At 31.7% G+C, this 26,213-nt stretch overlaps 1 protein-coding gene across 1 annotated transcript; it reads right to left on the bottom strand.

Annotated features, from left to right (window-relative positions):
* Positions 1 to 249: 249 nt before the first annotated feature.
* Positions 250 to 24,346, bottom strand: LOC136979190 (patched domain-containing protein 3-like). Its single transcript, XM_067275122.1, has 7 exons — positions 24,180 to 24,346; positions 16,515 to 16,714; positions 13,569 to 14,028; positions 7,163 to 7,644; positions 2,281 to 2,361; positions 2,032 to 2,208; positions 250 to 1,472 (listed from the first exon to the last, which is right to left on the bottom strand). The coding sequence occupies exons 1-7, from the start codon at positions 24,344 to 24,346 to the stop codon at positions 250 to 252; spliced, it is 2,790 nt and encodes a 929-aa protein (XP_067131223.1).
* Between the last annotated feature and the right edge of the window lie 1,867 nt (positions 24,347 to 26,213).

Raw genomic sequence — 26,213 nt, 5'->3', positions numbered from 1 at the left:
AAATCTTTGATGAATTTATAAATGGAATTTCAAAACTTGTCGTCCTTATGACTATTCAGAATGTTGCCAAGTTTTATTCAATTCTACACAATGATAAAAAATACACAGTTTTATTGAATTGCAATGTTAAATTGAATAATTATATTAGTTTTAAATACAGTACAGTGATTAACTACTATAAATTTTAACTTCATAACAAATATTTTCAACAATTCAATAATAGAAACAACAATAATATTTCCAAAGTAATCAGACAATATTAATTTGTTTCTTCCAAGGAATATGAACAGAATCGACGATACTAAGAATAATGGGTAATACAATTAAACCGTTAAACGCTGAGAATATCATAACTAAAACAATTATCTTAAAAAATACAATAAACAAATAAGACGGTCCGAAAATACAAAGTATTGCTCCGATGAGAGTAGATAAACATCCTTGAACAATCGGATATCCTATGCATTGCAAGGATGCTTTTATTTTCTCACTTGGATCTGTTTCTTTGCAATTTTTGTAAGCGTGAGCAATGTGCACCGAGTAATCAACACAAAATCCCGCGCTCATTATTAAAAACATCACAGAAATTAGATCTAAACCCATATTCCATGCACTTCCGTAACCCAAAGTTTCCACTTGAATACAAATAACAGTAAATAAAACAACAATGCTATAAGATACGTCAGAAATAAATAAAAGAAATATTACAAATACCGACAAAATAGCGATTCCTACCGCTTTTAAGTACATTGCAGGCATATTTAAATACTGATCGTAAAACACAAACCATAAGTTATAAACAAACACATTATATTTGCTGTCAGCTGCAAGTTTACGTAATTCTTCTATTAAGAATTTTTCGTCACTTCCGCTTCTGACGTTACGACATGTAAGTAAACATCTCGATGCTATAATTTGATCACGTTCCTTATTCCACACGATATCATCTTCAAATATTCTATTGTGAAATTTTAAAAACACTTTTTTTAGTCCTTCTAGGAATCCCTGCGTTGTGTTTACGTCAAAATCTTTAATCAAGTAATTAATTCTAGAATCACGAATATAAGACAAATATTCTCTCAACCAACATTCAGTATAATTGGGTCCAGTCACGTAAGGAGCACTTTCGAATGTTCTTAAGATGTTTTCTATATCCATTTGAACGTTTGCATTTGAATAATCTAGAGTTTGATTAAACACTAGCATTAGTCTATGAGAATAATCGGTGAAATATTGATAATGCATTTTCATATATTTATCACCATAAGAATGAAATGGAAAAACATTAGTATAATCCACTCCTTGTTTTATCGAATTAATATTATAAATTGCTCCTGCTAATAGACAAGTGAATGAAAATATTACTAATACTTTTATAATGTTCTGACTCAAAAAACCACCCAATTTTTCGGGGAATCTTTTCACTTTCTTGATGACCTTTAGAATTTTTTCGATCTTTGATGTTTTTCTTTCTACAAAAAAAAGTTTAAATTAAATATATTTGTAAAATAGTGATAAAATGTTAGATACTATTGCATTAATAAAATGCATTGTGTTACAGATAAATTGTCTATAGGATTTTCTATGAATTTTTTATTGAATTTTATCGTAAATATTTTTATAATACATTTTTTCATTCTTATTTTTTACTTTCTGTATTTTGTTTGGTTGCAACGCAATATAAAAACAAATCAAGACAAGCAAGTTCTTTAACAAGTCACATGATAAATAATTCATTTTATTGTCAATTATTTTATTTTATTTTTTCTTGTTTTTACAACAATCAATTGTTATTTCTAAATAATTGCATAAATAAATCTTCATAATTGCTTTGCAAAGAAGAAAAACCATTTATTCATACGTTTATTTTCTCCATAATATTAATTCCTTTCAAATTCACGAAATATTAGATATGCGGCGTAACATTTTCTTTTTTTTGTAGAATTAGGTTGTACAAAAAAGACATAAACAGATATTGAAGATTTTTCATATCTTGCATATTTTTTTATAAATAAAATATAAAAATCTTACCTGCCACATCTGTACGAACATGATATAAAAATAGAGAATGAAAGTTATGCTTTTCTCTGTATCCGTCGATTGCCATCACCGCACCAAAGAAAAATATCTGATAAATATAGTCGAATAACACGGATATGGCGCTGTATATACTGAAGATACGAATGTTTCTGTAAGGAGTTATAACTCCTAATATGAATGATATCAAATTGGTTAATGAGGTTATCGTTATGGAAATACAGACGTCAGAAAAGGTTTCACTCATTCTTTCTTTGACGCTATGGTTCTTATTCGTTCGTCTCCAGGCAGCCAACAATACAAAAGAGTCGTCCATCCCGATACCTGCATAAACAATGTTACTAAAATTTTTACTAAAATATATACAAAATGTCCGAAATTAACAGTATAAGAGTATAACAAAATATATATAAATTAGCAAGTAAAGCATAGCCTGCATTGCCCAGACTAAAAATAACAATAAACATTAACATCACTAGATTCTTTGTATTTCTAACCCTTCTATTATGACACATTATAGTGTTTCGATTTATATAATTACAAATGTTATCTTACGCAAGAGTTTATCATACCAAATGACCAATCTAACATATTTTAAAACATTTCTAAATGTTTGTATTGTACAGTATGAAAAATTAAAAACTTTCCTAAATGTGTCAGGTTGGTCACTTGGTGTGATAAACTGTTACGTAAGATAACCTTTGTAGTTATATAACAAATATTAAAACGAACATCAAATAAAGAGTTTGATCATTTTAGCCTACCACTGTCGCGTTTGTCGCAATACTCGGATGGTACGAAATGACACAATTTCGTTGTCAAGCAGACAGCATTTTTTCTAATATTATCTATAACAAATTGCTATATTAACAGTAGAATATCAAATGGTAATCTGATCAACAAATCAAATTTTGCGGTAAATGGACCAAATAGTTAAACTCGGCACCATCGAAAACCACTTAAATCGTATTCTGCGATCGCCGGTAACCTTGTATTATGTGATTTTTCTATTCGAATGCAACCATACCGCTAAGCCCGATAGGTAGAAGGTACTGTTGCAAAATGGACTTGAAGTAAATTCGACCGATAAGTGGTAGTTGACCTCCTCATTGAAGAGAAGATGATCAACCACTACTAGTTAATATCGGTCTACTGTTAATAATTTAAAGTGATCCGTGTTGGACAATTTGCGATAACCTTAACGATCGAAAGACTTCGTATAAAACTTCTTTAAATACAACAAATCTAGTAAAAATGCGAAGATAATTGCTTTTATCAGATCCTGTAAATAAGCTGGTGAAACAAGGTTGAAAAAGTACAGCTTGGCAAAAACATGTAAGTAAAAGAAACATTCGATACTTGTGGCATAAGAATAGTGGAAGCAGATTTACGGTAAGACTCAACATATACATTACGTGCACATTACACAGTGTACAATTACAGGAAATTTTAAATAAATGAATGTTGCCATGACAATAAATATGAAAAATAAACATCGGCACAGAAAAAACCTTCGTGCTCTACTTTTTTCCCTAAAATCGTTGCAGGTACCATACATTAATTTGTCTGAACATTAGAACATGTTTTAGCATTATCAGTATGACGTTTGGGGCAATGAGTTTATGAGTTGCTAAAGCGAGATGAAATAAGGGGAGGAGCGGGATGACTAGGTTTCGTGTGGTTAAGTATGTAACGGACACTTGGTACATGTGCTTATTCGAGTGGCCAGTGGCGTTAAGCTATTTGTTCGTGGGATTTTTTTTTTTTTTTTTTTTTTTTTTTTAAACTCTTTCCGCCCTGTGGGCACTAAGAGGGCCTCTTTTAGTAGGCCCATTATGGGTTCGGCCAGGCCCACAATGGGGCGGCCGGGTGGTGAGGGACGGGGCCCGACATATCCGAACGGACCACCCCCCGAAAAATTCCTGGGGATTATTCGACCCGTTCGGATTCAATCCCGGGTCCCCCAGAGCGGTAGGCTGCCACCTTTACCGCTCGGCCATCCGGCCTTGTTGTTCGTGGGATTATGACTAAACGCCCCTAAAGCAGAAGACCCGAGCGAGTGCGAAGGAAGAAAAACGAACGTATACCCCAGAATAGATTTGAACTTTGGGGTACGGACTCTTGAGTGTTGTCCACCCTAAACTTGCGTTTGGCTAAAACTCCATTAGCCGTAACAAAGTATGTCCTCGGAAATATCGCGTTTATGGAAAAATTGTTAAAATTGGTTTTATTTATTTGGTTACGGCAAGAGACACGTCACCATCGCCAGCAAGGAGAATGCATCTCAGAAAGAATTTCATGTAAAGCTGGCCCCTATTTAGGTGTTACTTACGTCAAGAAAATCCAGAAAAGTTAACTTGGCTAGTCCCACGACTGAATACCGGTGTTCGGTGATTTATAGGTACGGTTATTAGAGAATACTTATTGCGCTGCAATTTGTAAACATTGTGGACCTATAAACTCCCACTGTCGTTTGACTGTCTATTCGTTATTTCCTTAATCTCGAGAACAAAATGTGATAGACTGAACGTCAATACTCGATATTAAAGGCAAAAAAGCAGTCGGCATACATTTACTATACAGGGTATACGAACTTTTGGTTTTCAAAGAAAATAACGTTATTTCATTTCAAAAATCTTTCCTAAACAGAGTTAGATGCATAACCAGCACGACTATATTACTAACAAGAAAAGTTTGATGTATAGGAGCAAAACATCTCTCCACGCGACCAAGAACCAAGTGTTAGCCGTCTCATTAATAATACGGTGCTTCTATTTCGCGCAATATAATTGTCACAGAAATTAAGTGAATATAATATATATATAATTTAATAATTATATATATATTTTTTGTAAGAATTATATTTAGTTTATGATTTTGTTAAATGTTTTGCCAATAGATAGCGCTACGTGTAATGCCAGAAAATCAAGGTCTGTATAAGATCAGGACACGAATGACCTACTTCTTGAGCACCAATTTGGGGTATTTTGAGTCGCATGTTTTAAGCAGACTTGTACGAGCAGTCAGTGTCATACAACATTAATTAAACTAAAATTGCATAAATCCAGTGATTTCCAGTCAAAAATATAATAATAATTTCGGATGATTATGCAACCCCAATTTCATGTAACTTTTCGATGAAATAGTTTAAAAGAAGCAATCATCTATATCATTTGCTGTCGTGATTAAAACTGATTAAATAGGCGCTAAAACTGATGTAATTACGTATATAAGCACTTCGTAAAGTAATGCAATAACATAGGTTATCCAAAATTTGATTTTAAAGATCTACCAAGACAACATTAATGCATCTCACTGACAGAAATGTTGGCTGCCACTTAGCCCGTCCCAGTTCTGCACCCATTTCGCTTTCCTCTGCTTATCTGCAGGAAATCTAAACAATCGAACGTCGGTAGACTTACTTTTACAATTAGGTGCCACACAATAACCCATTGTTTAACGTTTTGAGTACGTATACACGCAATAATAGTCGACTCGCGCAGGAAAGACGTGTAGTGAGCTCTATCGAAAAGTCCCAAAATGGCTGCTGCCGCATAGAATCACGGGAGGGTGTCCTGCCCTTCTTATACAGACCTCGCAGACAATCGATAGAAATTAAGTGATTTATAGAAATCGAATCGAATTTTCGTTTCGCATGTACGACATTACCTGTCTCTGTCTTAGGTAATATCGTACATGCGAACATAACCAGTGGTGATATTCAGCGGGTTTGCACAGGTTCGGCCGAACCCGTTGTTAAAATTTTCAGTTTTTCCGATACCTTGTTAAACACACAGAACATTTCTCAGTGGTTTTGTTTTTTTTTTTTAAATATACTAAAATATACGTATTATACTCTGTAATACTACTAAACTAGAGCCTCATACCCGTTCGCACCGAGCATTTCAATCTAGATTGTGAGCAAGGTCGGGGACTATGTCTTGATGCAATCTCTCTCGACCGTTTCAATCTCGACCGAAACGAGGTTTAATCGCGATCGATTCAAGAGAGTTCTTGAAACTAGGTCCAGTCATAAGAGAGAACCCACAATCTTACGCACGCGAGATAATACAAGAGGACTGTGGAACACGTGTCAAGCTATGGACAGCGAAATATATAAAGGATATTGTATTTCGAGAGATGATGACATCTATTATCAGCAGTGCCATTCGAGGTGAAAAATTTCTCTGCCTAAGAAGAAAAAAAAAAAAAAAAAACACAAGAGGTCGACAGCACTAATATACTATTGTTACTGGTCTTCGCCCAGGACTCGTTACGTTCCAAATACGCCACTGATTATTACATATATCGCAAGAAAAGGTATTGAATTTATTTCTAGCCAAAACTTCCATTTCGTTTGTCGGTGATTGTCAAGGAAAAATTTTCTGCTAGCGAACCTTTTGTTAACTATTTCGAATATCACCACTGAACATAACTTTCGACATCTGTAGCAATTGGTTAATAGGCCTAGGCATGCATAGCGAACAGCGAAACAAACAAAAAAACGAACGTTTTATTTATGTATATAAAAGAAGAAGACTACCAAGCAAAAGTTAATTATCCACCGGTAGAAATAATAGAAAATACACTAGATTAAAAAATAAGTGTTTTCATCTTTGGTTTTTCTTAGCATTTCCGTGATAGAATTTACATATTAACAATTCATTTGTTTTTATTTGTAATATATATTGTTCACTGTAGCGTTACCTGAAACAGTAGTTTTGAAAATTTCAAACTTTTACTATGAATCCTATCACGTAAAACAAGATACAGGCCAACTCATATCTACATACACACATGTTCGCATATATAAAAAGAACTTTATTTTTGCGTATTTCATGTTTGTTTAAGATAGAGAACCTTAAAAAATAAAGAAATGCAAAAGATCTGAAGATCAAACTTTACAACTTACAATATTTTCTGTTTCATAACGCGGGTAAATAGTAACATTACGATTGTATTATACAGTATATTAATATTTCACAATCATTTCGTCAGTATTTTAGATTTTGCATTTAATACGTTATTAATAAAATCTGTACTCGTAAAAGTTTATATATAATTATACTTTAGAAAAAATAAATAGGAAAATTTCCATTTATGAAAATAAAAATGGAGCACTTACCTATGGTCAGGAAAGCAACAGCAACGTTCGTATCAACGTACTCTACATTACAGTGTAGCAGTAATCCGAAGGCAGCTACTGTTCCCAGCAATGGACTGAAATAGGCAGCAATTCCAATCAACGGTTTACTACTTACAGCATCGAACGTTAGACAAGATACAAAAGAGAATGATGTCATAATGACTCCAGAAATAAATAAAAGTGGAAGACTTAACTCGCTATTTCTGTTCGGCTCTACGTCGTGAGTTTGTCCAGCGGCCATATAAACTTCAATATGTTGAAAGTTTACACTTGATAACGTGTTCAAAAATGCGCTTTCCCATTGCAAACCTAATTGTTTGTTTTCTATTAAATTATGATCCAAGTAGTAAAATAGACGGAATGCTTTAAAATCAACGACATAACCATCGTCGTTCGTTGATACTCCTCCAATATGCTGGGCAGATATTCGTAGTTGAAAACCATTTCTTTCCAATGGGTATCTAACGAAAAACAATTGAAACTATAATGTAAAAATATTAAAATGCAACAAGAATGTCATGCATTATAAACATTTCATCGACTACAAATATGTAATTTTTCGAGTAGTCTTATTAATAATTTTAATAATACGGTATATAATATTATAAGTGACATTTGTCAAATGTATTTTTATTGGTTATGTTTATCGAAATTGGGAAGGAGAATGAAACAGGTAGGGGAGAGCGGGGCTAAAAGTTCCCGGGGTAAGTTGTTCCGATTGAAATAGCTCCACAAGGAATATATATATATATATAATTAGTAAATATGTCATGAAATCGAACGTTTCTGCGCACCGACGGCAGCTATCTTAATCAGGCCAGTGACGTCCGGTACATTGGAAAGAGAGACTGTAAGTCGCTGATCCACATAAGTAAATATTTTCGTGTTTGATATTTTTGGTATATCTGGCGAATTTAAATAATTAGCGATTAGTTGTTTGGTATTTTTATTCAAAAATATATCGAGTATCTTGATATACTACGCTAAAACTGTATATGTCTCGTAACCTAATCTAGTAGTTGCTGTTTTGAACCCATGTGTTATCGGGGCTAGATGTTCCTTTTTTGGGGGCATATTGTGACCTTGGAACAACTTGCCCCAGTTCATCTGTACCGGTAATGCAGTAAAAATAATGTTTTTTTTTTCTTTTGCAGTATGCGGATTTATATCCGAAAAACAACACGGGGTTCTGTATCTCAGGAGTTGGTGCAAAGAGCTGCAGATGCAGTTCTTAAAGATGGTTAAAAAATAAAAACTGTTGCCAGAGAATTAGATATTTGTCATATGACGTTATACAGATTTGTAAAGAAGTTGAAATCTGGAGTAGAAAACGCTGCGATTGGCTACAAAAAAGTAAGATTGGTCTTTATTGAAGAACAGGAAAACAAGTTAGCAGAGTATTTGTTAAATGTAAGCTTTACTGACGAAAGACAAATCTTGGATCAGCCAGGGTCATCAGGAGTTGTAAATTTGCCTGCAACTTCTGGTGTTATACAAGAACTTGGAACGGATGTTCCTTTCTCCCCTTTTCTTTAAGTAAAAGTTATAAATGTTGAAACGTAAAAATGTTTTCTTTATAATAAATTTAAGAAAAACAACTAATTATTGATAAGATATTATTGATTAGTCTTTAAATACATACTTAGTTAAATAAATTATTGTTTTTTTTACATATTACACCTTTCATAGATCTTGTAACAACTTGCCCCACCCTGTTAACAACTAGCCCCGAACCGGGGTAAGTTGTTACTTTCCGACTTTAGGTATTGTATTATTAATTATAAAAAAACTTACAAAAAATCAACCCCAAAAACTGTATTTATAGCAAAGTTAGATATATTACTAAATTTTAATCTCTTAATACTTATGCTAAAATTACGTTTTCTCAACAAAATATAAAGTTGATTAAAAAACGGAACTTGTAGCCCGCTCTCCCCTACACCCACACTCTTCACCATTATACACATACAGACACATTATTAAATTCTTCACTTGGTTATCTTTTTCGGGATTCCGGAATCAACGTGATTTGATATGTTCTCAAAGATTCCAACCTCAATCTTAATTAATAGTAAATGACATTTCAATTGTGTAATTTAAAGACGTGATATAAAGCAAGTTGGTTTGGTTTTATTCGATTACGTCAACGCGACGCGATACTTGGGCAATCTGCCGAGAACTGCCCTCCAGAAGGTCTTTTATGAGAAACTAACTCTTATTTACGTGTTTGTAACGTGAAGGAAACCCGAGAAACTCCACATGGTTTGCCTGTTAGTGAAGCGCGAACCCACGACCAACTAGGCCTAATCAGTTTTCTTGTAAGTTATGTGCTGTAAAGTTAAGTCATTTACTTCAGTTTACAAACCCATTGTCGTATACCTTTTGCATTGCCTGTTAGACCTATCCCTGCAAGGATTGCCTGAAAGTAATGACAGATCAATCTCAATTTAATTAATCACCTCCCACAATTCTCATATCTTAGAAATTTAAGTTATGTAGTATTTATTCAGACTGTTGAAGCATTACGTAATTAAAATTGCATAAAGACCAAAGCTAGGACAATTATGCACTAAAAAGCATATAAATAAACTACCAAAATAGATAATAAAACGTTCAAATTAGACAAATTTTTTCAAATTACGCTTTTGAAAAAGCGTAAATATTAATCGAAGTAATTCAAATGACAGATAATGAGATACAGTTTATATACTCAACTTTAGTTAATACCAGTGGAAATATTCTTTACTACTTCGAAATCCTGAATTATTCCTGAACTATTACCGTAATAAACTACAAGCACCGCTTTCAAATTACTCTGTAGGAAACATTTTCTTTTCCACTAAAACGGTTTGTTAAATGACAGAAATTTCTATCTATATTACAAGATAGGACTGGTGCATTCTTGAACTCATCCAACTCATTTGAAAAATATATAAGATTTCCTCTAGAGGTACAAGTATCAGATACACATTTTGCAAATTTTTATTAATAGCCAATCTGCATTAGTTTTCACGAATTATTTTATCTTGCTGCTTCTCTAGCAGAAACTGTATAGATACTATTTTTAGTTTCATAGAGAATATCGACATCGCTCATCAGCAGCCGTCTTTATATCTACATTTCAGTAACGAGATTTATATACTTAAAATATTTTTTAGACATATGCAAAAGCTGCTTTAACTGCACAATGCAACTTTTGCATTTTACATTGCTGCTCTTTCATTAAAATCAAAATTTGAATCACCCGAACAAGTCGCAAGCAAACTTAGAATTTAAATTCATTTAATAAAAGTATTTTCACTAATTAACCTTACCGATTGCTTTAGTTGCGTAATAAAATACACCTTCTAGCCGTTTTACTCAAATTGGTTACAGTTGTAAAGATAACAGAGAAACATCCGAAAGAGTTTCTTCATACATCGATGTTTTTCAAGCCATAATAACAGAATATTCGTAAGATATAAGAAAACGTACTGCTTATTCAGAATCACGGATAGCTCTTCCAATTGTTGAAGTGTTAGTGTTTCAATTTCTTTGCAAAGCACCGATAGCTTCACGATTAAATTTTCCTACTATTATTGTAACAGCGAATCTTCGCAACGATCTGTAGTTTTACGCACAAAAGCCAAAACAGTAATCATTTAAATCATATTTACGCTCTCCACTGCATAGCCTAACAGCGAGAATGGCAGTTACAATCAAAAATTGTAATTTCAAAAAAACTGCAAGGAAACAATTTACTTGCTGGATCGCCAGATTTGAGTATTATCCTTGTAGAGCATAATCTTTCCAAGCACTATGATTTCCATCTTTCATAAAATATTATCTAAAAGCAATTTTGTGTAATTTATTTTGTTAGAAATTTCGCCAGTAAAAACTTATAACAATTTTCTTGGCAATCAAAATTTTTTTACGAGTTTTCGTTGGTGAAGATAAGTTTGGCGCTAAGAAAACTTTCGACTATCGACCAAATTGTCATAAATTTTTACTTGACGAAATTTTTTAGTCCAGACGTTTTTATTTGTATATCAATTGTTGTTTGTTTAATAATTGTATTATTACGTCAAGACAAACGATCGGTCGGCGCTTGGCCGCCGCCGATCGATGCTTTCCATACACCGTTTAGAAAAGCCTTTGTAAGAAGTTTTAATTCGCATAAATTTGAGCTTTCGTAATTCTGAGTAACATTTTGAATAGAATTCATTTGTTTCCATGCAATTTTATACTTACAAGCATACAACTAAGCCATTAAACTTTGACCTATCGACCCGAAATTATTTGTGAGCATATCGCAGATAACAAGATAACTGAAGTTTAAGATTTGAGCTTTCTAGTCTCAATAGTTTTTCTCTACGAGCATCTGCAGTGGCGGATAAAGGAAAAGGATCAAAAACTACAGCTTTTTTAGAGATTTTTGCACTTTTCAATTGCTTATATTTCGGCAACTGCATTATAGAAAAATCTTGAAATTATGCACACTACGTAAGACAACAATTTTCCTTCGAAAGACATATTCGAAATTACTTCAGGTGTTTGGGGTCGGGAAAGAATCGATGTTCTAAAATCGACAACTCTGATTCCTGTAATTATAGTCAGTCAGTGAACTTTTACTAGGCGGAGAGTCACTGCCATATTTCCTGATAAGGAATATTTGCAGATGGTAATGCGTAATGCATTAAATAAAATTTAAAAAAATTTTTCCGTGTTGTTGTAACGTTTTTGTTTTGAACAAAAATCGTTGGATTGTATTAGGACTTTGTGTATTTCGTGCTTTGAAGTAATTATATTCTGACTTAATCGTTCTTTTTCGGAATTTACGTATAATGAGAAGCTTTTTCTAATATAATTTGTTCTATTTAATGTTTCATGCGATATTTCATATTTATAGGAATGTAAGCTCTTTGATTGTCTAACAATAGCAATACTAAATTTGATTATTTTAATTAATATAACTAAACTGACAGAATATGATTTTATCATGCGTTCAGTACAGTTAACAGGTGGCTATGCCGTTTATGTCCTTACACAAATAAACTAAAAAAAATTGTATTAAATATATTTAAAATATGAAAAGTGCAAGACCTCGTTAAAAAGTCGAGAAACAGCATGTGAAGTTTTTGGACATTCGTAAGTCAGTTTTGGTAAAAAAGCGTTAAACCATCATATATTAAGAGAGGGCCTTATATTAAAATAAAGAAAACCCCCGAATATATGTATATATATATAATAGTAATCATGGAGCATTTTGTCGCATCTCTGTACAATAATTTTCAAGGGAATAAAATATCTGAAACGAGAAAAAAGCTGCAAGAAAGTGGAAGAATGCCAATTGTTAGAAATACTAGAAACTGAAGAGCACGACAAAAAATATTTCACAACAATGATGCAGATAGCCCGTAGAAGTAGCTAAAAGATTCAATTGCCATTGAACATAGGTAAGACATTTAAGAAGACGAACATAAAGAAAAGAAAAAAGAAGAGACTCCTCCATATTACACTACCGAAATCCAAACTCAGTGCAAATGGCTCTTAAGAAATTAAAAAAAATAAATAAATAACGTTCGTTTCGGACGACGAGAAGTATTTTTCTCTCACCGGCATGCAAATTTACTACACGAGCAATGAATATCATCCACTTTCCGATGAAAAGTACACATTTAAAAAAGAATTTGAAGCAAACATTATACTGTACATTGTCATTTCACCAACAATTATTTCGAAGAGAATCTTTAAAAAAGTGATTATTACCAATCAATACTGACTGTAACAAAACGAATTTCTAGAAAAAATTCTAATTCTTTTATTTAACAAACGTTAACAAAATGACTGTTTCATCTCATAGTCTGACAATGATTCGACTCACAACGCGAATTCGACGTCTGAGTTTTTCAAAGTAAAAACCACTATTTATCTACAACAAGAAAATATAATAATTTAAATTAGACATAATGCGGGTCGATTAAAGATTTCTTTGCATATTTGACACAAATAGTGTACAGAAAAAGTTAGCGAGAAAAACGTACCGCACAATCGAGTCAAAGAATAAAAATTTCCACTTTAAAGAATTGAGACGAAAGCAATACAACGAAGTTGCGAGTCTACCGAACCAAATTTACGATGCATCGCCAACAATGGGCCATATAATCGCGTTCATTAAATCTATACCATTGTAAATAAAATTTGTCGTAAAACTGTATATAAAATTGTATATAATATTTAATAGTTACATCAACATTTCGATAAAATATTATGCTATAAAAACAATGCAGATATTTTGTCTCACCCCATTATTTAATGTAATTGTACTGTACATCACGATTATTATATATATAATAAGAAACACTGCTTAACTTTTGTATAGAATAGAAAAATAAATAATAGATACTTTATAAAATTTCCTCCTCGTTTAAAATCTTCGTATTTTCTGATTAAATAAGCAAGGAAATTGCTAGGACATCGATTCTGTTTATTCCGAAGACAAAGATCTTCATAGCGAAAGAAACTGTTATTCCAAAATATGCTAATATTTCGAATAATTTCGTCTACTTTTACCAATTCTAATATAGCATTATCATTCAAAAGGGAATCGTTGTTTTTAGATACTGCAGTAAAATATGATATACTTTCAATTCTAGTATGTCTGAAAACGTCTAAATTACCACTGGTATTAAAAGAAAACATTGATTCGACAGAATTTCTTTCCAATTTTCCTCTTCCATTAATCGGAGTGTAGAGATATTCGGCTTTCTTCACAATGTGTAATTTGAAGAATCCAGTTGCCAGGACAATCGTTATCAATAAGAAAATGTAAACGTACAATTGAGGATGGCACCCGATATGATATCCTATACGAGAAAACCAACAGGTAAAGCTGATTTTTAATATTCTTCTTCATCGTTATTCTGTAATGAAATATTACAAATTAACATTGACTCCTATCAGTATTGAAAAATATGTTATGTTTAATAATAATAATAATAATTGTAAAATATTTGAAATAATAAGAATTGCAAATTGTCATTTTCCATAGTGTTTGGACGCTTTATAGCATAAATCGTAATTTTGAAATTATTAACGATATTTTCATCTTTAACTTAAATTCAGTTCATTTAATTACCGTAAAAAGTCACCATGGCAACAAATTAGAATAATTCTTTGCTTATAAACAAAACCAATAAGACATGGCGACAAATTTTCAACACTATCAAATGCGAAGTGTTTTAAAGTCACAAACAGCAAAGTAAGCAAAATAATTCTTCTATTTCGTATGAATTGGAGCATTGTAACACCTTGATTTATTTCGTTTGCTATTCACCATTTATAAATAAAAATGAAGACTTAGTATATCACAAGATTTTGAATGTTACTGAAGGTCATCAAAGGATTCCCGAATAGCTTAATAATATTTGCATGGATTCTTCGAATTATATGAATAAATCATAATATAAACTCCATTTTGTATTATATAAAAATATGTAGACGTTAGTACACGAAAATATTAAATCGCTAAAGTGAGAGAATCTTATATATATATTTGTAGTTTTAGAATCTAACGTTACAGTTGAAAAATCTATGCTCAATAGAGCGTGCAAATTTAATGATACACTTTCTTAAGGCAGGAAAAGGTAATGGACAACAGTTGAACATTGTTAACAATCTCGTTTCCAAATGTAAATACTTATTGAGCAAACACCAGCGGCACCAACTTATATGAGCCCACGAAGCTCGGGTTAATTCAATATTTCGGGCTCATACATTGGTTGTTTCTTCGTAATTTACAGCCATTTGATATCGCAGTAAAACAATATTGTTCAATCGTTTTATCGATTGAAATCAAAACAGAAATACAGTAAAGTCTTTACGTTGAAGTTTAAGGAGTAAAGAGAATTAGACTAATTACGAGGACTCCGGGATCTTTTATAATTTTAAGTCTACGAAATATTATATGATTTTTACCTCAAAATACTAACAGCTAATTTTTGTATTGATATTTTTGTTAGATACTTTATTATTTTATTAGTATATTAAAGTAATAATATAAAGCTTAATATACCAAGAATAAGAAATTATTTAAAAAATTCTAATACTGTACTTGCTATTTTGTAATATTATTTGCACCGCTGTTAGAACAGAGGAAATGTATGACAATTGGTCAGAGAAAGACCCCAAGATATTTGCATATTTGGACTTAGGACGCCTTGAAACGTCGAGAAATGGAAAAAAAATTGAAGGATGATTTCTGTATGTATGGATAATAGTGTGTGTGGAAGAAAAAAAGATTTTGTTCACCCTGTTTGAAGCTTAATAACTCCTGTGTTTTTTGTCGAAAATTTTTGAAATTTTGCAGGGAGTTTGTTTATTAGGGGAATGATGCTATTAAATTTTAGTAGTTAAAGATTGAGGGGGTCCATAAAAACAGAAAGCAAGAATGAATCGGCTGGTAATCCCAGGCGACCTACACATCAAATACCAATATGATTGGACATCAAAACATTCTAAAATGACTATTAGACAGCAGAAAAGGAAGTTTTTCACAAATTTGATTGAGGAAACAAAGAATGATCATAAGAAGCAAAAGGTGGGAGATTTCTTCATTGACATTTAGACTCTATACAACACAAATTGAACAAAACCCCTGGTCACAAGATTGCATGTGGGAGGCTGTTACCCAACGAACAGGAAGTTTCCAAAAGATGAAAAGTATATTACCAGGACCGCTTGAAATGTTCAGACCCCACGACTTTAGCTACATTCCTCCCAAAATACAAACCAGAAGTTAAAGAACCTACTCAGAGTGAATTTCAGGTTTTCAAACAAAATCTCCAGAAAGCTTACAATATCAAACCAGAGCTCATCAAATATTGTGGGCAGCAGCTTGCAAAGACAATTCATAATCTGATTCTACAGATCTAGAGACAGGAAAGAATGCCAATGGAATGGAAGGAAGCAGGCATAATTCCCATCCATAAAAAAGGAAATAAAATGAAGTGTAAAAACTACAGGAGAATCTTCCTACTCCAGGTAACGATGTCCTGTCCTTGAGGCAATTGATTCCATACATGGAAAGAATCCTGGGTGAATATCAAACTGGTTTTCGAAATAAAAGAGTGACAACTGATCAAATCTTCAGATTCAAAAATTAACACAGGTTCTCGAGAAGAACTGCGAATACAATGTCAACACAAACAGGCTGTTCGTAGATTTTCAAAAGGCGAAAGGACAGCATCCACAGGCAATCAGTGTGGAAGGCCATAAAGAATTTTGAAATACCAGATAAACTCTCCATTATTACGGAAATGTGCATGAATGAGGTATAGTATACAGTAAAAACCAGGATCACAAGGTCGGACAGCCTCCAGAGCTAAACAGGACTGAAACACGGAGAAGCCGTGTGTTCTCTTTAACATTGCTCCAGAAAACGTCGTCAGAATGACCCAAGAGATAGACAATGACTCAAGAAACAAACTGTCACTATTAGTAGTAGTAGTGGTTTGAGTAGCACTGATCACAAAATTAATTTCATGAGACAAACTGATCACAAATTTAAATTAATTATTAAATGTTTTTATAAATTTGAATTAAATTCATTTTATTTTGACAATAAGGTAAAGTTTCTGTATTAATTATTACATGAATAAAAATTTATTGAGTAAGTTAAAATGATTCAATTTTTGCAAGCTGGTAACTAAATTTCTTTTTAAAATATATCTAACTAGATATATACTTACAATTCATCGTGTTGAAACTTCTAATGAAAAATTACTTTTTATTTTTACTTAAATTTAAAAATATCGCGGTTGAGAATATTTGCTATACTAATATTTCAGTAAATTTAAAACATGACAATTTGAAATAATATTTTATTATTAGAAAATAAGTTGCACCGGTAATTTTTAAAATAAAAATTTGTCGAGTAAATTAAAACACAACAATTTGAAATAATGTTATAACAAAAAGACAAAGTTTAATATATTCTTTCTAATTATTAATTTGCAATAATAAATTTTACAATTTGTTCTAATATAAAAAGTAAATTAAAACAGGACAACTTGAAATAATAATATAACAGTAAGGCAAAGTTTAATATATTCTTTCTAATTATTAAATTAATTTGCATTAATAATTTTTACAATTTGTTCTAATACGGAAATAGTTCAATATAATAATTATTTAAATTATATTTCTTACTTATTTATTAAATACCTATACAATGTATTCATTTTGAAAATAGCTATTTTTTGTTTAAGAATTGTTCGTAAGATAGAATATTGCAAAAAGAACATTTCTTTTTAAAATATTTGTGGTAATAACAATTTTTTAAAATATTATCCAATCTTAGACATCCAAAGAAGTTCGATGTCTAAATAATTGTAGTTGCATTAAGAGAATAAAAATTTCTATCTGCCCATTTTTTGCCAATATTTGAGGATTTAGGTACTCCCAACTTTTCAATGTCAAATGATGGAACTTTTTATGTTATATATTGTTTCGGTTAAGTTTAAAAAATTAAATTTGCCCTCTCTTGTATTTATATCGTACTTTTTATATAAATTAAATAAAATTTCATATACCTTACTATGAAAATTCCCAACATCCAAAATTATATTTTTTGTATGATAAATACAGCTCATGAAATTCACAAAATTAATTTTTCGAGTAAGATTACAAATTATTATTTAATTTAATTAATAAATTTTTATAATTTAAGTACATTTCGAGTAAATTAAGATCACAAATAATTTTTCAGGATATAAATAATTTGTCGTGTAATAGTTTTATTATCAATACTGAAATTAATTTTCTTGATTGATATTCGGGTACACAAAATAATATAACATTGCAATTCTTTTGAAAAGGTTTTTAGGTTACAGTTTATTTAAGTGTTTCCACTGTTTTCTTCAGTTTATCTAAAGGAAGACATATATCTGCATGTAAGTGCAGGAATAAATTTTCACGATGGCTGATGATAATTCTCGATTTAATTTTTGATATATTGGAACTCGTCAATAAATTGTTGGTCAGGTTTTTGGTAACCAGAAACAAAATTCCGGTTTAAGTAATCTTGTAATTTGCTCAAAGTTGTGGTTTTTAATTTTTGGTATTTTAAAACTTCTTTTAAATCTTTTAAATCTAACTTATGTATGAAAAGGATAATAAAATTATCTGAAAGAGGTTTGAATTTGGCAACTTTATTCCAATCAAATTTTAAGTAAATTAATTTTTCAAGAGAAATCTTGATCACAAAATTAACTTTAGATCTCCATTAAATTAAGATTACAAATAATTTGTCGTGTTTAATTTTTTTTAGGTTATAAATTATTTTCAGTTCAGAAATTTCTCGGGTAAATTACAATTATAAATAACTCTATTCTCAAAAAAACTACTCAATCTGTTTTTTTAGTTTTCATATTTAAAAAACTACTCAATTAACTTCATTTCTTTAGTTTTTATATTTGGAAAACTTTTAAATTTAATTTATTTCTTTAGTTTTCATGTAACTTCTTGTAACAGTGTAACAGTTAGGCAAAGTTTAATATATTCTTTCTAATTATTAAATTTATTATTATAAAATTAATTTGCATTAATAATTTTTACAATTTGTTCTAATATAAAGGATAAATTAAAACGCGACAACTTAAAATAACATTTAGCAATAAGACAAAGTAAAATACAGAAATAGTTCAATATAATAATTATCTAAATTATATTTCTTACTTGTTTAATTAAGAATTGTTTGTAAAATAGAATATCGCAAAAAGAACATTTCTTTTTAAAATATTTGTGGTAATAATAATTTTTTAAATATTATCCAATCTTAGACACCTAAGAAGTTCGATGTCTAAATAATTGCAGTTCCACTAAAAAAAAAAAAAAAAAAAATAAATGAAAATTTCTCTCTGTCCAATTTTTGAGGATTTAGGTACTCCCAAATTTTCAATGTCAAATGATAGAATTTTTATGTTGTATATTGCTTCGGTTAAGTTTAAACAATTAAATTCAATTTGTTCTCCCTTGTAATAAATTATATCGTACTTTTTATATAAATTAAATAAAATTCCATATGACATTCCCAACTTCCAAAATTATGTTTTTTATATGATAAATGCAGTTCATGTAAAAAATTTTCCAAATTTAACAGATTTTTTATCTCGTGGTGATAAATTATCAAAAGTAATGAATTGATTAGCAGTAGGAAAATTCCCTGTTCCTGAGGGGAAGTATATTTTTACATTAGTAGAATACAATTTATTAATAAATTTAACTAAACAATGGTTGTAATGGTTGTTTTGTAATCAATTACATTTTAGTTTTACTTTGATGTATTTAACAATAAGATAAATTACAATTCACTTTATATATTAAAATAATAGTAATACAACGGTATATATAATAAGCATTATTTTTTCCAATTTAATTTGATAAAGAAATGTAATGAATTTATTACAAAAATCTATCTTCCCAAAATTGTTTGTATGTCTTGCTACAAACCCAATTTGTCTACATGAGGTGTTGAATGGAAGATTTTCGTCTCGAATCGCGAAAGGTTCGAAGTCAAGGATAACTCGTATATCACTGTTTAATGTTTTTATGGCCAACAGTCAATAAGTTGAAATGCCTCAAAATCTATCGGCATGTCATTCTGTAATTATAAAGTCATTTGAACAGTTTATAATAAATTTTATTTTAACAATAAGTTTAATGTATTGTGTTTAGCTATCAAGCACTTCTTTTCTCTTTGGATCCAAACTCTTAGTCACGGAGATCGAATCATCAGCGATTCACCAACTATCGCGATTGGTGATCGAAGATAACGTGACCTGTAGTATATGAGGGGGAAAAAGCTGATAACGGGGTCGCTGAAGGTCCGAATAAGACGCACGGCCCGTTTGATCCCGATAGAGAATCCGAAACCGATCCCCGAGGACGCCGAAGCCCGCCGACGTGCCGCCATCGACCGATCCTCCTGTCGACCTCAACGACCAGAGAAAGTCTGATCCGAAGACCCGAGCAAGCTATAACAACGAAATAGCCATTCTAGGAAGAGGTATGACCCCAAAATTTGTAAACTTTCTCTCTCCCTCGCGGTTAGGAACCGGACGCGTTAGAGTAGAGCTCTCTGTATTTAGTTTGTCTGTTTAAATAAATCATTATTTGTTTTCACCATGGTTCCGTTTATTCGAATATCGCCTTAAACTTATCGACGAACCCACTCGCTTCCTCCACTCGACCTGACAAATAATTACCCAATCCCCGACGAGTCGGGATATCATAAAAATTTAGCCATCCGCGACAGTGGGGTGGGTCTTGCCGACCTGTTCGCCGAATAAAGGAGGTACGACTCCCTCCTACCTCCCGGCGTTCCCGCATATTTATTGTCTACAATACCTGAAACAATAAATATGTACTGTTAATACTATACTTAGAATTATCACATAAATTCAATTTACCTTTAAGAAATAATTCTAAATCACACTAAAAGTATATCAAATATCGGGAAGCTCGATATGTAGACGTTACGTGTCATCTCTTAACTAAATTGATAATTAAAATTAACTGACAAGTGCATCGCACAGCAAGCGGAGGTTGAAGGTTCATGCCTATAATTAGTTTTTTTATTCCAGATGATTCTACGCTATTTAATAAATTATTAAATTATATTCATTAATTCGGTTAAAAAATAGTGCTTAACTTCTACCTCAAGTAGCAAATTACTTTGTATTAATCATTAATTTAACAAAGTTATAGCCCGATTATTTATGGCGATCGTTTGGATACGTTTCTATTATACAAGAAACAATTCTTTATATCAAGTAAGGGTCTTTATTTAATAGGATTTTTATGAGTTGTAAAATTCAGATATTTTTGGGAAACCCAGAAAATAATTTATGTTCACCGTAGTTATTCTATAACTTTTCAATTTCAGTGCTAACGTCATTTTTTGTTTTGTAACGAGTTATTATTAAGTTTTCCATACAAATCATTCTTCAATGTCACGACCTTTTTTCATTTTCATTTTTCTCCTGACTGCTTTTAGTTAATTAGAGAAAGCCGGGTCGTGCTAATCATTTAGCAAATCGTCGACCAACGGAAACGGTAAAAACTTCTTTTTTCTCTCTCTCCTCGCCTTCTCGTTACACCCTAATAAATAAAATCGTTCACCTAGCCGTTCCCATCAACAATTTGTAGAATGTTGGGACTTATTTGAACCACAGTTCAAACATACGATTATTAATGACGGAGACATATCAAATTGAATAAAATTGTGAGGTAAGGAAAGTCGTAACACCGAGGGAAAGTATCAACAATACGACCAAACCGTCCGGTTCGCGACGTCCCGTGTCAGCCGGAATTGGACACGGGTCGAATTTCGAACTATTAAATTGAAAATCACATGATAATTCTCCCACGCTAAAAATGTATAAAAGGGACTCGCACCCGATCGTCAGGGCGATCGCCGAAGAAGACCGACTCCCTGCTGGACCTCGCACTCATCGTCTCCCCGGAAGATCAACTCCCGCCAAACGGCTAATACAGGTATTAAATTTGAAATATTATGTAAACTTTCTCTCTCGGAAAACCTTTGATTATAAGTTAGACTTAGGTGGACGGAATTAATTAGACATAAGAATTTCCGCTTGCCTCGAAACCGGGACTTCCATTAATGCTGGACTACCTTAACAAGGTAGTATATCGAATGTACTATTCCATTGTTTCCGTTTTTGTACGCTTTGCTATATTACAGAGGTGGGCAAGCAAGAGTTCAGTGGGAGCCGAAATGTAGATTTTGCAAAATGCATAGGAGCCGCAGTTCTGTACTGCCGTGGCGGATAGTATGGTAAGGCAGGGAAGGATGGGGGTGTCCTTCCCTGCCTTAGATTCGGGTCGAGAACTTGTTTTAAAAGAATAGATTTAAAATGTCAATTTAACTTATTGCACCAACTTGGAAATAAATTACTAAATATTACATCCATATAATTACATATTTTCACAAAATTGTGGAAATAAAATTGTAAAAATAATGATGAAAAGCAGAAATTAACACTTTCAGCAAGAGCCGCATTTGCCCATGTCTGCTATATTAAATGTGTTACGTTTGTTTAAATAAGTGTCATCCTTCATGTATTGCCGACACCTTATCAACGACCTCGCTAACTCTCCCACTCGCCTAAATTCAGCAATTTACTAACACCATGAGCGGTCATCACCTGACCGTCGCCTTAAAAGGGGGCAGAGTTCAATTCTCTAGCTCCCGAATCCTCACACTTATTAAATTTAATTAATTTGGCAAAAATTAAAAAATTAAAAAAAAACGAACATTGAGACCTGTACATTCTCACTGTTGACTATCTGTCCTTCCTTAAACTCGAGAACGATATCCTCGAACGATATGGAAGGTTTAAGGACAAAAGGCCTGATTAATCAATACGAATTTCCGTCTCAAACGCAAGTCTCGCGACTTCAATTCATAAGTTATCTCAGAACAGAGATACATAGATGACTGGCATAAACCTATTATTATTACGAAAAGTAAGATATATGGGGGCAAGACACTACTAATTTGAAACGGAGATCATAATATTTATATCTAATAAAATTTACTGCCTGGACAGCAATTATAAATTTGAGAAAATTACAAAATTTTTTATGGACGAACTGTAAATATACTCTTTTTCTTGCTGTCCCTTCCCCAGGTTTAGAGTACGTCCGTAGTTAATTTTGTAGTTTTTCCAAATTTATCAAAAGACATATTTTAAATTAAATAAATTTAAAACATTATACATTTCAGCTCTGCATTGTGACGAAGTCACGATAATTTTTGTTCGTTTTAAATTTATCATCATTGAAAAACCTTATTTTCTACGTCTATAATACCTTTATCTATGTACAGTACATGCTTTACTTTTATTTCGTTTATTTATTTTGTTTCTTATTATATCCTGACGTTTTACTCTAATATCTTTAATTTAACAATAGAAAATACTTATCATTAGTGTATAAAATCCTAACTATTGAAGCAAAAAAGCAAGCTTAAAAAACAAAATTTTTCCATTGACTTGACATAGAAATGACATTTGATCTCCGTTTTCTCCCGCCATAGGTCTAATTTTAAATTTCGGTGTCTATTACCGCATACAATTTTATAACTTCTGTTAATCCGAAAATTTCGTTGAAAGGTGTCCCGGCGATTTGTTAATTTGATCCATGGCAAGTAAGCTTGTTCGCTTTGATCCCTGCGATTCGATAAATTTAAATGTTACTAATTTATAATTTCGGCAACTGGTGCTAAGAGTGTATACAAGAGAAGCCATCTTATACATTTTTTGAAATTCTTGAGTAAATTAAAGCTTAAGCTTAGTTCACACTGAGCGAATAGCGAAAGCGAATGTGAAAAGCGAAAAGCGATTGCGAATTTTAAGGAGCCAATCATTTGCAAGCAAGAGAAAACGTCATCTCGAAAAACAAAATGGCCGCCTCCGATATTCCGTCGTTAACCACTTTTGTTGATTTATTGAGAAAGAAAGATACGTCAAAAAGAAAACGATGCTGGGTGAGAGAAATATAAAAAATCCGTAATTACAACATTTACTCTATTGCGTAAGAAGTTTCTGTAGCCATCTTGAAAACGACAATAACCTCATGACAACTAGCGGGAATACGATTGGTGCAAAATTTTTTCGCTAGCGAAAAAGCTCGACGATTCTGAACTTCAAAGCGATTCGCGAAATGGTAAAATTCGCCGGAAACGACGTCATGTCGGACGTCTTATTCGCTCTGTTTTTCGCTTTCGCCAGCGAATCGCGTACAGTGTGAACTAAGCTTAAAACTTATGTAATAGTATTTTAAGTCGCTGCAATCAACAAAAGGTACTCTTTCATAATATTTCATATAAAAGAATTTCACCGTTATATATAATAAATAGTAAGTAGGCCCGGCGTTGCTCGGGCAGAAGTAACGATAGCGAAGATTGAGATTATTACATTATAGTCAACCTTACCCGTTTTCACAGAATGCAAAAATTGGATCCCCTGTTTCTGGACTAATTAGAGAATTTTTAGATGTATCTGAAAATATGTTCGATTTCCCGCAAAAACCAAAAACACTGCATCTGCGTCTTGCACGTCGCTTTCTCTTAACAATTCCATTGTTACGTAACACTTCCATTGTTATTTGACACTTCCGTTGTTACTTAACACTTCCATTATTGATGGAAGTGTTAAGCCTTAATCTTGTCCCTCTCCCCCGTGGGGAGGTATTTCGAAAAATCCCTTCTCAGTGTGCGTCCTCATGACGTACCTTATCTGTGTACCAAATTTCAACTTTCAACTCCTAACCGTTTGGGCTCTGCACTGATTATTATTATTATTACCAACTCGTCTCGATTATATTTATACAAGAGAAAGCGACGTGCAAGATTTACGGGCGCTGGAAAAAAAAAAGAAAAAGAGTAATATGTTGGAACATATTCGATTTTCAAAATTTAAACAGATTAGTTCGGTTTTTTTCGACTTTTCTTCTTTAGAACATTCGATGAAAATCGAACGATATAATCAGAACACGTCGTGAAAATCGAACAATATTAGAACATTCGATTTTCAAATTCGATCTTTCTTTAGAAAAACTTAGTTCGTTGATGAAATTACTTTTTTTTTTTTTTTTTTTTTTTTTTTTTTTGTGACTATAATGTAATAATCTTAATTTTTGCTATCGTTACTTTGCCCGAGCAACGCTGAGCCTACCTGCTAGTTGTTTTATAAAAGAGTCGCTTAATGTTAAGTGTGTTTTCCGAATAACAGTAACAGAAGTTTCAAGAAACACGAAATAAATAAAAAAAATTAAATATCCTTAACTAAATAAATAAACTTACGTATTAACTCTGCTATGTATATTGTAGATTAATTATAAAATTTTTTGAATCTTCTGTAATCTCATATCTACGAAAACTACACGATGGTTAACTGATAACACTTTTACATAGCAGATTTACTACAATGTGTTAATAGGAATGTCGAAAACAACAATAGAGTTTCAATGTCATCGAAAAATAGTTTTTTAAATTATATACTCAACCGGTTTTTCCAATTCCTCCCCTTTTAATTAAAGTATTCTACGAACGTTTATCAGAAATAATGTTACCAGGAAAATATTCTATTTATCGCTTAAAATGCGAGTTTTTATAACTTTCACATATACTGTATATATCAAATTTAATTTTTACAGTAAATCTTAATAATTAAATAAATTAATAAATAATTTAAAAATTAAAGGATAATTTACGTAGAAATTATCATATTCAAATAATTGGCTTTCTTGGCTGTTATAAATAACAGAGGAAAAGTATGGCGATCGGTCAAGAGATGACCCTCCCAAGTATTTTTAGATTTTTGGATTTATCCTGTTATTAATCGTAAAATATTTCCATGATTTTGGAAATCTGTCTGATAATTTTGCAATTTGTGTAACGTTTAGAGAAAAAATATGTTTTAAGGTGTAAAAGCGAATAATTTCTTGCAAAATTTGCATTATTTTCTAAAATCTCTCACTAAAACCATGAGAAGGGCTATGAATAATAAAAAATCTTTATATCGTCCGGTGATTTACTGACAAAAGAAAATTTAGAATATTTTTAATAAATTTTATACAGAAATGTTTTATATTTGAAACAAGAAAATTTTTTATTTTTCTTAAGTATAAAAATTTTAAGTTTTATAATGACCAATGTCCAGGAATTGTTCAAGGTTGAATCAGTTAATAATGTTTGAACACGTGTATAATGTTTCGTGTTATAAATTTTAATTATGAAATAACACGGAGAAATAACATTAAAAAAGAAATAAAAAGATCAATTTATCGTTTATCTCATTAATTCCGGAGTATTATAAAAACACTTCTGATATTACGAAATAATAATATAAACATCTTTATTCCACCATTGTACACCAATTTAAAGAATTTTTAAAGTGTTAGTTTGGTCACTCTGTGTGATAAATCTTTACGTGCGATAACCTTTGTAAATATAAATCAAATACTA

Source organism: Centruroides vittatus, unplaced genomic scaffold (genome assembly GCF_030686945.1).
Source record: "Centruroides vittatus isolate TY-2023 unplaced genomic scaffold, ASM3068694v2 contig_595, whole genome shotgun sequence".
In the NCBI taxonomy this organism is placed as follows: domain Eukaryota; kingdom Metazoa; phylum Arthropoda; class Arachnida; order Scorpiones; family Buthidae; genus Centruroides; species Centruroides vittatus.
The sequence above is the reverse complement of the archived record's forward strand: the minus strand, read 5'-3'. Positions and strand labels throughout refer to the sequence as shown.